The 13722-nt window shown below is 38.4% G+C and overlaps 1 protein-coding gene and 1 non-coding gene across 2 annotated transcripts; one reads left to right on the forward strand and one right to left on the reverse strand.

Moving 5' to 3' along the window:
• Positions 1 to 3122: 3122 nt before the first annotated feature.
• On the forward strand, positions 3123 to 3196 carry TRNAR-UCG. Its single transcript has one exon. It is a non-coding gene; the product is annotated as a tRNA-Arg (tRNA).
• A 791-nt stretch (positions 3197 to 3987) lies between these two features.
• Positions 3988 to 12435, reverse strand: LOC112886419 (cytadherence high molecular weight protein 2-like). Its single transcript, XM_025952318.1, has 18 exons — positions 12228 to 12435; positions 11342 to 11548; positions 11091 to 11186; positions 10945 to 10997; positions 10240 to 10336; positions 9463 to 9536; positions 9038 to 9155; positions 8587 to 8697; positions 7723 to 7799; positions 7126 to 7192; positions 6600 to 6665; positions 5881 to 5988; positions 5573 to 5703; positions 5357 to 5423; positions 5188 to 5255; positions 5005 to 5101; positions 4714 to 4784; positions 3988 to 4627 (listed from the first exon to the last, which is right to left on the reverse strand). Exons 1-18 carry the CDS (start codon positions 12369 to 12371, stop codon positions 4285 to 4287), a joined length of 1995 nt encoding a protein of 664 aa, XP_025808103.1. The 5' UTR covers positions 12372 to 12435; the 3' UTR covers positions 3988 to 4284.
• Positions 12436 to 13722: the final 1287 nt, after the last annotated feature.

The raw sequence follows: 13722 nt of genomic DNA on the forward strand, positions 1-13722 counted from the left end.
AGTGGTCGTTTCACGCCATTTCCAACATCTTGGAAACGAGTTAGCAGAGTGTCGTGGGGATGAAATTGGTTCCTTTTCTTCCCTCGTTAAATCAGTACTACATCATCAAAAATGCTGATGTGTCATGGTAATTGATGCCATGAAACTCGTCATGAAACCCTCATTGTAAATAGCTTAAGTGCCTTCCAGTTCTGACTTTTAAAAAGGGCTCTACTCTCCCCGTTTCAATAAATGGACGTGGTTTGAACTGACTGCTTAAATAAAACCTAACGATATTGTATTTGTATATGCTATAGTTTTTTTAGAACAATTATTAGTCAAAGATTAAGATGTTTGAATCTTCGAATGCGTGCATGCCTTAGAAAAGAATTGGAGGGAGTACTAAAATTATTCTTTTAGTCTCCTTGACACAATTTTACTAATTTGAGTTTGAGTCGAATAAATCCAATTTGTATAACCCTGACTTCAAGAAATCCCTACCGTGTAGTTGTATCCATATGATATGCTGTGAGAGGTTCAATAAGCAATGCAGTTTTTTTCCTAGGACAGTGACTTACCTTGGAGCTTCCATTGATGTAAACTGATAGCAGTCCTTTTTTGAAAGAGAAAAGTCCGGTTTACATCTTTAAACTATCGTAAAAATCTGATTTTTAACCTTAAATTACGAAACCAGATAAGAGGGGTCATCCAGCTGTTGAAACCGGGCAAATTTGACCCTTAGGATGGTTTCAAAGGTGGTTTTTCATTTTGTGAAAATTTAAAATATTCAAATTTGAACTAAAAAATTTATAAATAATTCATTTCAAATCCAAAAAATACGAAGTGCATATCAATTTTTTTTCTAAAAATAAAACCTATCTATCGACACTGTACTTGTCAGTTATTCGGATCCATTTTTTATGTTCACAGTATTTGGTTGCTTGTAGTTATGTCTATTATTTTTAAATAAATAAGATTCAAATAGAGCAATAATAGATAGGTTAAATTTTGAGAAAAATTTTGGTACTAGTTTCATATTTTTCTGATTTAAAATAAATTAGTTTTGATTTTTTAGATCTAATTAGAATTTTTTAAATTTTTCATAAATTACAAAACCACCTTCGAAACCAACCTAAGAGCCAGATTTGCCCGGTTTCAACAGTTGGATGGTTTCTCTTATCCGGTTTTGTAGTTTAAGGTTGAAAATCGGACTTTTGCCATAGTTTAAAGGTGTAAACCGGACTTTTCCTTTTTGAAATGAGGGTCTGACTTCAATAAGTCATGTATGAAAATTAGTTTAAACTTCTAAGATCACTCAGTTGAACGAATTTGTAATTACAATTTATTTATTTATTACGGAGTACAGACTTAACACAATTCGTGCTTCATAGCTGGAGTGCATTATTAATTATGCAGAATACAGTATATTCTCTGGCCATGTGCTTTAGTATGGGACCAACAGATATACAGAAACTAAATGTTATAATTTCAGAAAATATGATTGACTATTCGCATAAGTCCCATAAAAGGTTGAGCTATGCATAAGTTTATATTTTTGCACCATGTAGCAACAATCTGCCTCAAAACATTGGATAGTCAAACCAAGTTAACTAAAACCAATATTTATTTTCCTCTTTTGCTTAAGCATTTCATCTTCAGACAAAGAACAGGTGGCGGGCATGATGTATGCAGACTTGGAGGACAAGTGGAAGCACTCGGTCTTTCCTTTTCGCTTTTATATTTGTTTATCAGTCAACAATTTGTAGGAAGACTGAGAAGATCAAATAAAGTCATGATCTGAAAAGAATTATGTTCACGGGAGATGGGAATACGAGGAAATTCAGTAGGTTGAACAGTTCTTTTCCTTCTTCCTCAATGACAGAGAATGTGGCCGGAGGAGAGGATACTATTGAAGTTTGAGTTGGACATGGTAGTTTTTGCAGAAACTTTGAAGTCTTGCAAGGATATTTTTTTCCTTCAAATTTTGGTACCAAGGTATAGGTTTATATGTGGCATTTGAGTCGTTTCATGAACAAGTTCTACGGATGGGTCAAGGGGCTGATCAAGGTGGTATCCAGGCTTTAACCAGTTTAACAATGTAGCACTCTGATGGGTCAAGGGTGTGAGAGATAGATGGCCCCTGGTTCATTAAATTTTAAAAATCCTCTTTTTATCATCCCTGCTAACTCTTACGTCGTTGGTTCATCTTCAATTAACCTCGTGTTTGCAGTGAGACACATATCCAACCCATCACCAAAAGGCCAGAGTGAAAATGATGTCGTGGAGCTGATGAGGAACAATCCAATGGGATGCAACGCAATCATCTTACAGATTATTGTGAACTGCCATCTTGTACGCCATAAGTCAAACCTCTGGAATATGACATGAAAACCTTATCCTCCATTGTTGAACTCCTTAAGGCATCCCATTACCGAGCCCCCAATAGTCAGGAGGACGGCCATTAATGAACCACCGGAGGAAGTAAGATTAAGTAGGATACCTATCACCATTGTCCATTGAAGCAATACGAATTTGCGCAATTCTTTTTTCAAAGCATGTGATGTATGCCACCACCTGATTTGTTTTTCTGGCTGTTTGAATATGATTTTTGGCCAATCTACTCAGCTACTAGAGGTGACAAGTCAAACCGTACGCACCACAGGTACCCTACTCTGACCTTTGTTGTAATCCCTCTAAGTGGAAACAGGAACAGGATGGTTCGAGTATTTCCTCAGTATCAGGCTTAGGATTAATTAGCTTATCCTAAACATCACACATTTAAAAATGGAGGAAGTATGTAAGCAATTAACTGCGGGTGGGTAGCCTGCCTGGTAAATGCCCATGATTAATTAGTTTAAACCAGGACAGACGGATAGGGGGTGTTGCGGTGTGAGCTCACGTCAGGCACTAAGGCAGGCAGGCTATCTGGAGGCAATGTTGATTCAGCATCTGGTTTCACATGGGAATATGGGACGGAGCCTAGAAAAATGCAGGTCAGCGGCTCGGCGTGACTGGCTGCTGGACGCTTCCTTGTGGTCGCTTTGGCTACATATATACAACAGGTGCAATGATCTAGAATGGGAAGGCCGAACTGAATGGTGTGTTTAGAATAGGATTGGTTTACTGAAACTCTTGGCACGCAAGACCGCATAGCGCAGTGGATTAGCGCGTCTGACTTCGGATCAGAAGGTCGTGGGTTCGACTCCCACTGTGGTCGCCTTTTTTTTTGGTTATTCTCTTTTTATATCTATATGCATACACCATTTTGTACGAGTCATGAACTCAGGATTGGTAATGTTGGTTATTCTCTTTTTATATCTATATGCATACACCATTTTGTACAAGTCACAAACTCACGATTGGTAATGCATTTTTTGGTTATTCTCTTTTTATATTCATATGCATACACCATTTTGTACGAACTCACGATTGGTAACGTTGGTTATTCTCTTTTTATATCTATATGCATACACCATTTTGTAGGAGTCACGAACTCACAATCGGAAATGCGATCTGTCTTGCAAATTGCAACTTTGAAGACAATATTTTTACGGGCAGTACCACAACACCAAAACCAGGTTAGCATTGCCGGATCCTATATTCCGATCTCAATTTTCGTCGGACTAACCATGAATTCCCTTTTATGCAACACATAAAGTATGCACTATCCGTCATTTTTTTTTATTTCCCATCTCAATTTTCGTCGGAGTAACCATGAATCCCTTTTATGCAACATATAAAGTATGCACTAGCCATCATTATTTTTTTTTAGTTCCCATCTCAATTTTCATCGGAATAACCATGAATTCCTTTTATGCAACATATAAAGTATGCACTAGCCATCATTTTTTTTTGAGAGAGAGAGACGCACTGGCCATCTCGTGGCTGAATTTATCACAACAGAAATGGGCCCAGATTGGACGTGAATTTGCAAGGGCAGCGGCAGGATTTATGTGGACTCCTGATAGATTCAGGCATTCAAGATGCATGTAAATCTCAAACCCGACAATCCAAGGTCATAAATGTGGTAATTTTTGCCAAATGTTCAAGTTTCTGTTTTCTGGATTTACAGCTGTTACAACAGTGTTCGGTGTAGATGTAAAAATAAAACATTCATGGCAAGGGCAAACAAATAGCAAATGCCTTGCCCAGGTTACATAGTTCAGCCCGCGTCTCCTAAAACAGGACAAACTGACAGTGCGACAATACAATCAAACAGCATTATATACACATCAACCAGTGCATTTTTTTCTGAGATAATACATGTCAGTGAAGCAAACTGAATCTGTTGGTCGATTCATGATGTCAACTCTTCAGATCCTCTTCAAGCTCGTCAAACTCCCACCCGCTGATCTCCTCACCTGAGTACTCTTTGTCCTCTTTCCCAAGCTCGGATCCCAGGGTTGCAAGCTCTGCGCCAGAATCGAAATGCTGCTCGGGTTTCATGGGAGATTTCGGTGAGTCAACGTGTGCAGCTTTTGGGGTAGCTGGCGCCTGAAGAGGTGAAGGACTCAGTTTGGATCCCTCAACAGGTAGTGGCTTCGCTTTCTCAGATTCTATGCTTAGCGTTGGCCTTTCTACAGACTCAAATGATTCCCTCAGTTTCTCAATCTCATCGATTAAGTTCTTCACCTCTGGGTCATCTCTCCTGAAGAAATATTAAAAGTCTCAAGGAGTAAGATAATATTGATGCAAACTTAAAATAATCCACCAAGTAGAGAACACAGATGGTACCTCGAATTAGCCCCTTGCTCAGAATAAAACAACTTCTTTATGTGATCAACAATGCTGAAAGCAATTATAATCTGAAAAGGATTGTTAGCATCATCAGACAGTTTGGTCTAGTTTTTTAAGGGGGAATAAGCCTAAAAGGTTTAGAAGCTATAAACTACTTTGATCCTATTTCAAGTATGTTAAATCATGCTATGTAAAGCAGTGAGAAAGCATGCACAATAAATCAAATGGTAAAAAAAATGGGGCACATGAACTGTGAAACCAGGTTAAAGCAAGGTAACTGTGTAGAACCTTCTTTTCTGTTTCCAGATATTCCTCTTCGAGGGATTTACGCGGATTTGTCCTCTCAGATGCTTCATCATTCCCATGTTCTTTCTCCTCTTCTTCCCTACAAGGCAAGTAAAGCCAGTAGCTATCAAACCAATTGAACATATCAAAGTACGTGACAGAAATAGAAAAGGAATACTGAAGTACCTTGAGTTTAAGACAGCCAGGTTATCGACATATGTTTTGATACTCTCGATCAATGGGCTTAGGACTTCCTGATAAATACCAAAAACATAAGTGTGACAGCATAAAAATGGAGACAGATATTGTACCGCATGAATGCCTCCAGCGCACATGAATAACAACTTTCACTTACCTTGAATTCTGAAAGATGACGTTTTGTCAGCTTCAGAAAATCACTCACGCATTTCTCCAGCTCACCGCTGTGAAACCACAACATATTATAAAGGGTAAAACAAGGTGAGCACACAACTTCATCCAGAGTAGTTGTCATAGTCCACTATTGATTTAAAAGACGAATAGCACAAATAATGAAAGAACCAAAAAAACTGCCCAGAAACAACTACCATACCATGTCTTCTTTTCCTTCTGTTCATTGTATGAGGACTGGAGCTTCCACGAGTCCTCAAGGAAACCGATCCATATCTTGACTACATTGGATTCCACATTACACAAGGTGATGGATTTGGAGAGGTCATCCTCCTAAGTAGATTTGGAAAGAAAATGAGACAAACACCACCTTGTGCAACAACTATGATGGAAAGGAATCGGCAGATCACAAGTTGATTGAAAGTACCATGGGAGAAAGACAGAAATGCACGGCTCTTAGAAATATTTTTCAAATAAGACTGAATCAACCACAAAAGTAAACACTAGCACCTTTTTTTTCAAGCTAAATATGATTTGATTGTTTGCTTCATCAAATTGGTCCCTCTCTTCCCTAGTTTGCTTTAGCCGGCCATTAGCAGCATTTAGTGATATATTGACCTGCAAATGAAGAATATCTTAACAAAAGTTCAAAAGAACTATCAGAGTGAACTTGTGAAATTTTAGCAGAGTGTTAAAGAGAACCAACACATTATTCTGGTGTGACTTTTTGCAACCTCTCCAGCAAGGCAGCAAGTGTAGTATAATGCAGTTATTATAGGTTAATGCTTAATTCCAGGTAAAGTACACAGACCTATCATGAGGGTATTCCTATTTCAAGTTTCATGGATCTTCTGCTCAGACAAGAACAGGACATTTTTTTAGATAGAGAGAACAAAAGAACAGCTCTTTTGCCCAGATCATCAAATTTCACGTCACCAATTAAATGTCCTGGCAATTGCCTGAAGCTATCGGAACAGGGATCTTTCCCGGAGTCCTCTCATTAGCCACAGTCCATTACCAATGAGTCATTATAATCGGACCAATAGATGGGTGAGTTGTTCAAGGTTCAAACAACAAGATTAAAAACCACAATGTGTGTCCAATATTCTGGAAATGGTATTAGATACCAGTATATCACAGATGGCAAGGCATGAGAATAATCCTAAACAATGGAACTGCAAAAAAAACGTATCTTCACAAAATTTTAGTTACAACAAGGAAAAGGTTACCCTTTTCAGCTGTGCCTCAAGCTCATCTCTTTGCTTCTCCAATTCAGTAATCTCATCGAGCAATTCCTTTATCAAGCCATACAAAAGAAAGTGAAGATAATATCTTATTTGATTGCACTATAAGCAGGTTGGGAGGCTGGAATAAAGCACATGCATATTTGTTTCATAGCATGCATAAAACAGCATGTAAAGAAAAGTTGATATCATACAGGTAAATGTATGTTCTGAGAGAACTAAAATAAGGGGGCATAACTAAATTCCTATTATCCTATAGCATAAAAATGGGGACAAAAAGCTATAGATATAATTCAACAGATTCATGGCATTTTGATACATTTAAACCCAGGTCCTGTTTTGAAAGTTTTAAAAAATCACTTTCAGTGAAAGTGTGCTTTCCTATGAAATTCCCTATCAGTAGACAATCCTATGTTCCAAAAGGGACTTCTGTATATTTTCACTCTTTTTTAAGTCCCAAAGGTGCACTCAATACTTCCACAGCTGTATGTAAGCTAGGTAGCACTCTTACCTTTTCAGCAGCACTGACTTCATTCTCTTTTTTCACGCGAAAGTTGAGAGCATCTTCTTTCTGGCGCCTGGTACAAGATCAAATGAAAGCTCACATCAAGTTGCTGGTACCATGATTTGTTATATCAGTCTTTCAAAGAAAAATTGGTCTATAAACATACAACAGGATGCATGTTCATAGCAATATACAAAAATGCTGAAGATGTGTATGATCAACCAACTAACATATTGACAAATATAAGTTTTAAGTGGAAGTACTAATGTCAAAAAGGCAGCTATTTAATACCACCAGAAGCCGGAAAAAAGAAAGAATGTGCAAGTTCTGATACTCAGGTCAGATCATATGACACATTACAATGTCAACGCAATGGACTAACATGCTGCTTGGACTAACATAAATAACTTAACTGATTTTCAACCGAGTCCTTGATGAAAAAAGGAAATTGAGAGCATGTATAACAATGGAGCAGAAGTTTCAACCAAAGAATAAAACCAAAGCAAACATCCAAGAATGAAACATGTTTTGTTCATATGGGATATGGGATTGTATGCCATAAAAAAATTATTCATACAGGAAAAACAATTTCAGAAGCAAAACCTGTGCTCCAAAATACGCTGTTCTGCTTTGGAGGATGAACTTGCCAGGGAATCTGCCAAGACGTTTAGTTTATCCACCTGATGATTTGTGAATGATGTTAGCGTTGCAGGTCATGGATATGCAGCTATAAACAGAGTATGTGATGAGGAGCTCCTACACTAACTATTTGAAGGTAGAATTCTACCCAAAACAAAAGCTAGACAAAGCTATGAGCCGCATAAATTCTACCCATATGAAGCTTCCTAAGAACAAATCTTTTTTCTCTCAAAAATGCAGGAGAGTTGTGTATCATTTCATTATAGAAGAGAAAAGTACAGAGCACCGGTCTATAAGAACCAGTGCTAGAACATTACAACAAACATAGAGTTGCCACTCACAAACAAGCCATGACCAAGAGGGCCCAAACATGGCTATCCAGCCAGCAGCTCCGAAGCTTCTTAGCTCCTGTAGCTTGCCAAGGGGACCCCTCCTCCACAGATCTCACTACCGATATCACATTAGAACAGCTCCATCGTAGATGCAAGTGTTTTTTATCAAACTTTTTTAAGTCCACCAACTATGTCCTTAAAAGTAGGCAGTCACCACATAATCAATCAAAGTATTGGCAGGAAAATGCATACTCCCATTATTAGTTTTCATATGGAGGTCTGAAGTCCATACTTCTTAAGAAGTAAGATTCTAAGAAGATGATTGGAGATCTACAACTAACAATCCAGAGCCTTGCAAGCCAAAGAAAGTTCAATAAGTGTAATATACTCCTGACATCCCCAACGCTTGCCATGAATAATAGTCCAATTACACTCCACAACAATTCAAGGGATCACAAGTCAAAATTGAAAGTCTAAAGATAAAATACAAACTTGCCTTCTGAGAATGAACCTCCAGCGAATCCCCAGGAGTAATTGAGTTCTTCTTCAGTAGAAGTTCTTCAATTCTAGAACATAAACGGACTTCACTAAGTGCTTCTTTGAAAGCCTGGAGAAGGCAGAGATCATAGTTATCAGCTTTCAGACCTTAAAATGGAAAATATCACTAGAACAGTAGACGAAAACAAAACAGATTAATAAACACTTTAATCACCAAAACAGATACTAGGCAGTAAGTAGGTGTATCATATGCATGCACAATTACAAGGGAATATTCAAATTTAATAAACTTAAATTGCATGATAGTACTTTTTGAGACAAATCTACATGCAATTATCATGTTTTCCAACTAATACTTACAAATATATTTATAGCCAAAAGTTAAAAGGTTTGCTGCATGTATGTCCAAAAAGAGTGGAACTACATGTATCCGAAGGAGCAGGTAATACCTCAAGATTTGCAACAGCAATCTTCTCTGATGTTTTATCTTGATCTTCAGTTGATTGAGCTTGTGACTTCTGCTTCTCATCTAGTTTTCTCTGCAATTCTTGGGTTTCAGCATCTATCCTGTAAAATACAAGCTGCGGAATCAGCTACTAACCTGAAACCAAGCATATGTCTCTTTAAAAGTATTTGGCGACTTTTGTTGTTGCATGAATGCACAACAATTTCTGGTATGGCCCACGATATTGATTTCAGTATGGCTATGGTGTAGTTTGTACACTTTGTTCCTTTGGTCTGATTACTTGCCAAGAAAATTAAGACATAGTATTGCAAAAAAAGTATTTGTAATTAAGCTACAAGAAAAGAAGCTGGAGCAACTAGTTACAACATATTCACAGATAATTAGCAGATTCATTATAGATTCGGTCACCTCATAATGTCAGCATTTCTCTTTAGTCCTGAAATGATACTTTGAGCGTATTCAAGCAGCTCTTCACGCTTCACCTGTACACACAGATACAGTGAACCACTGGACACATTACAAAATCAGATTTTTTTAAAAAAAAAACCATAGCTATAAGTGCATCTCAGGAGAATGTTTCACAAACAATAACCCATAGTAAATATGTATATATTTTAGCCTAGGTCAAAGCAAACAGTATCCCAAGTTTGTTCAGTCTTTTTCAGGAACACTGAAACCATATAGGCGCTAGATCTCACCAGTTTTAAAGTTAGGAGTTCGTACATGAGGGTATGAAGCCCAACTATGAGGATTGAGAAAGGCCAGTAGAAAATCATATTTAGGTCAGAGATTAGGGACTCAGTTGATGTATTGATGTGCAGGCCACATATCAAATATTGAGAGTAAAGAAGGGCTCCAAATCTAGACAAAAACAATCATTAAACCAGAGTGCTACAAGAAAAGGCGAGTGTAGGCATGCATGATGTAAGAGTAAGCAAATACCTCATAAGATTTTTGAGAAAATATAATAAGGCAGCAATTTTGAGAAACAAAAACAGATCGGCACTCCCATATTGCAAGACTCAAACACGTAGTTCTCAGAAAAGGACCTAAAAAAACACAGGTCTTAGGAGAAAAGCTCCATCTAGGGGTTGTATCCAACAACAGTGTAGTTAAGTAACCACGTAAGTAACAGAAAAGTCCAGAATTATTAGGTACCAGCCTAAAGACAAACCAAAAGCATACCAGGACTTCATCTTTGTATTCTGAAAATGCCTTAGCCAAGTCTTGTACATTGCTCATGATTTCCTTGTTCACGTCTTTTCCGCCAGTAAGACATATGCTGCAGGAATCAATAGCATTGCAATTTTCAATACAATAAATTACAAAATATCACTGATAAGAGAAGATTCAATTGAGAAGTAAGGTGCATGAAGTTAATTACATGGAAAAACTACAAAGCATTAGTAATGTTAATGAGGTAATTGCTTGAATAAATAAGGGTTTGAGGCATGTAATTTCAGCAGAATGCTAACTAGGTAAGCTTATATTTTCCCATTATTAAATGGCGAACCAAGCTGTAAACTTGGAACAAGACAATGAGCCGGGAAACCAACTAAAAAGAAACCAGCACTATCAATACTCAGCATATATACAAAGCCATACAAAGAGCAGAGAAAAAGGTTGTCAAGGAAAATGAAACAATGTCTATCAGGATACAGGAATCGCTAATATATAAATGTAAGTCTTCTTTGTTTTTTGAATCTCGTAAAAAATATATTAAATACAGGTCTGTCATGCCCATGCTATCCAAAAAAATGTTTCAATGTTTCATTCAGAAATTTAATTAATACTGTTGAACAAACAAGTATATGAATCTTGTCACATTTTGAAAAAATAAATAACAAAGACAAGCCCATATCTATCAGGTGATTTCATAAACATACTTACCCGAATATTTCCAAAAGCAGTGAAACCTCCTCCTCAGAAGGAGCTTCAAGAATCTTATTAAAGAAAAGATAATTAGTCCTTAGCATTAACTAAGTAGAAAAAAATAATACCCATGTGGCTGGGAGAGAATGGTTCAAATAACTCACCATGGACAGTGTAATACCTTCAAGTGCTTGGCTGTACAAGAATACGTCACAGAAATTCATAGGTGCTCCATCAATATCGGCATCATAGAACAAAACCTACTTCCAAAATGTCATTTTAAGAATAATATATGTACTTGAGAAAGTCTACGATAACTAAGATATGTACAAACAACTTAACTAAACTCAACAGTATCAAATCACTATATGAAACAAACAGCCATGTGATTGAATTTGTGAGCATGTAAACTCACCATTGGTGCTTTCGTAGTGTCTGTTTCACCAGAAGGATCATGATCTTCAGAAGCCTTTAAATCCGAACCTCCAAGTCCAGCATCAACATCTTGCAATGCTCCCAACCAACGTTTTAACAATTCAACTCTTTCACCCCCACGGCATGAAACTGCTGCCTCTTCCAATCGTGCTACTGTTTTCTTGAAACTTTTATAGTTCTGAGCGCCCTGCAGATCACACAGTAACAGAACCAACTTAGACTAATGGAGACAGTCGAGGACTTAGTAGTGGTCCATCTATGCTAAACTAGGACTGGAAGTCTTAACTTCACTCTCCCTTCCTTTGTGTGCTAATGATTCCATGTCTCGCAGCACAAAACAACGAATTACATCATAACCATAAAATCATCTCACTCTTCACGTATGTGATAGATCTTTGACTATGCATATTGGAGAGTCAAGTAGAAAAGTTCGATTTGTGAATGGACCATTATGATTCACAAGTTCAGAACATAAACTGCACTTAACCGTGATAAGAATGCATGTCAAACTTATATGCGATCTTCCAAACCATACATGAAGGAGCATACATGCCTCACTGCCTCAGCAAGTACTGCAGTAGCACAAGCAAGAAAGGGGCATTTTCGATTCTGAAGCACCCAACCTTCAGTTCGAAGCAACGCACGCTACCAGCTAGCCGTCATAGCCACACCGCGCTGATTAAAGCTCCAATTCACAACTGATTTGTTAAGCGCGCCGCATTCGGTGCAGATGCAACGAATTCACCTCTCACAGGGAATATCCTCATGTTTGATTCGCGCCCCAGACCTGCCCCACATTAGGATTTGGGCAGGCCGCAGGGGACGCCCGCTCGGAGCGCTAAGGAAAGGGAGGGGAGCTCGCTCACCATGCGGTCGTGCAGGATGTCCGCGACGGCCTGGCCGGCGTGGTGCGCGACGGCGTCGGCGTAGCCCTTGACGGCGCGGGCGACGCCGCTGCGGCCGCCGGCCTCCACCGCCCGGCTCACCGCGCTGCGCAGCCACGAGGACATCTCCGGCGAGCCGGCGAAGGGGAGGGGGGCTAGGGTTTTTGGATTCGGACGGCACCGACCACGGCGACGCAGAAGGCGAAGACCAGCGGAGTGGCGAATGCGGCGAAAGAGAGGGAGGTGCTCTCTTCTATTTGGATGTTGTGCGGGGCCCGCTGGCGGTGAACTCTACCACTTTTGTCCAGGGCTTTTCTCTTGGTCAAGTGTCAAGCGGTACAGTTGACTACTGACTTTTTCTTTCTTTTCTCGATCTGCTTGAGTGGAGTGCAGCCTAAAAAACCTTAAAAATAACAAATGTTCTATGTTTTTTTAAAAATACAAATGTTGTTAGTTCGATCTTTGTGATACAGAAAATTTTATGGGAGCAAGTGTTGCTTAATATTTATATAAAGTCCGTCTGCTTTCCAAATTAGATATGTATAACTGCTATCTTTCTAGTCTTGTCGTCTGGGAAAATATAAGAAATTTTAAAGTGTGTAAACCATTTTGTTACCAAACTAAACATGCAGGTTACTTATCGATGTTTTTATAGCTTTCTTTGACACTGTTCAATTTGAAAAATAAACTAACACACTCCTGACTCTTTATGGGAGAAGCATTTGTCATCCACATCCATCTTAGAGCTTGTTTGGTATTCTAATTCTCTATAGGAGCTGATTCTATGATAGAAGTGATTCATTGGCTGAAAGCGATTCTCTATGATGATTCTTTAAGATTAATTTTATGAAAAACGGATCCAATGTGAAGTGAATTAGTAGAAGCTACTTTTTCTAATTTCTAGCTTTTTAGTTTATTTTAGAGAATCACTCCGCAGAATCAGTCTAGAATCACTTCACTCATAAAATTGTTTGGTAGAGTTTCTTCCGGATTAAGCCTAAAAACTGCTCTAGGAGCTTTGCCAAACAGAATCTTACATAGGAGTATGTCCTTATCCCTTCTTGTTGAATTACTCAAAGTTAGAATTGTGTGTCATCTTCACAAAAATTAAAAAGAAAAAAATAGTCATATAGTTTACGACAGACTCTTGCATTTTGCATCTTCTCTACCTGGACGCGCTACCCTGATATTCATCAAGGTGAATTTGCCCGTCTCGCTTACAATTGCAAGATGGTGCACTAATCGAATGTTTTGGTTGAGAAACACCTGGGAGCGGTTCTTCATAAGTTGAACCCATTAATGTTGGCATATGAGGAATGATGTAAAGTGATGAACCGACCTATTTCATTTCTCAAAGAAAAACAAAAAAAATTGAAAACTGAAATAATTATACGGACCTCCTCGTTCCTCAAACAGATCAGGGCCTGCTCTGCTCTGCCTTGCGGCTTGCGCTGAATCGTTTAGAAGCCATCTGGAC

Source organism: Panicum hallii, chromosome 3 (assembly GCF_002211085.1).
Source record: "Panicum hallii strain FIL2 chromosome 3, PHallii_v3.1, whole genome shotgun sequence".
Taxonomy (NCBI): Eukaryota; Viridiplantae; Streptophyta; class Magnoliopsida; order Poales; family Poaceae; genus Panicum; species Panicum hallii.

Bases quoted from the DNA above. Each gene is read 5' to 3' on its own strand.
- LOC112886419 (XM_025952318.1), bottom strand. From the start codon at position 12,371: ATGTCCTCGTGGCTGCGCAGCGCGGTGAGCCGGGCGGTGGAGGCCGGC. The intron at 10,998-11,090 runs GTGAGTTATTTG...TTCTTTAATAAG, and splicing joins AAGGTATTACACTGTCCATG to ATTCTTGAAGCTCCTTCTGA. The intron at 5,989-6,599 runs GTAACCTTTTCC...CTTCATTTGCAG, and splicing joins TTGAGGCACAGCTGAAAAGG to GTCAATATATCACTAAATGC.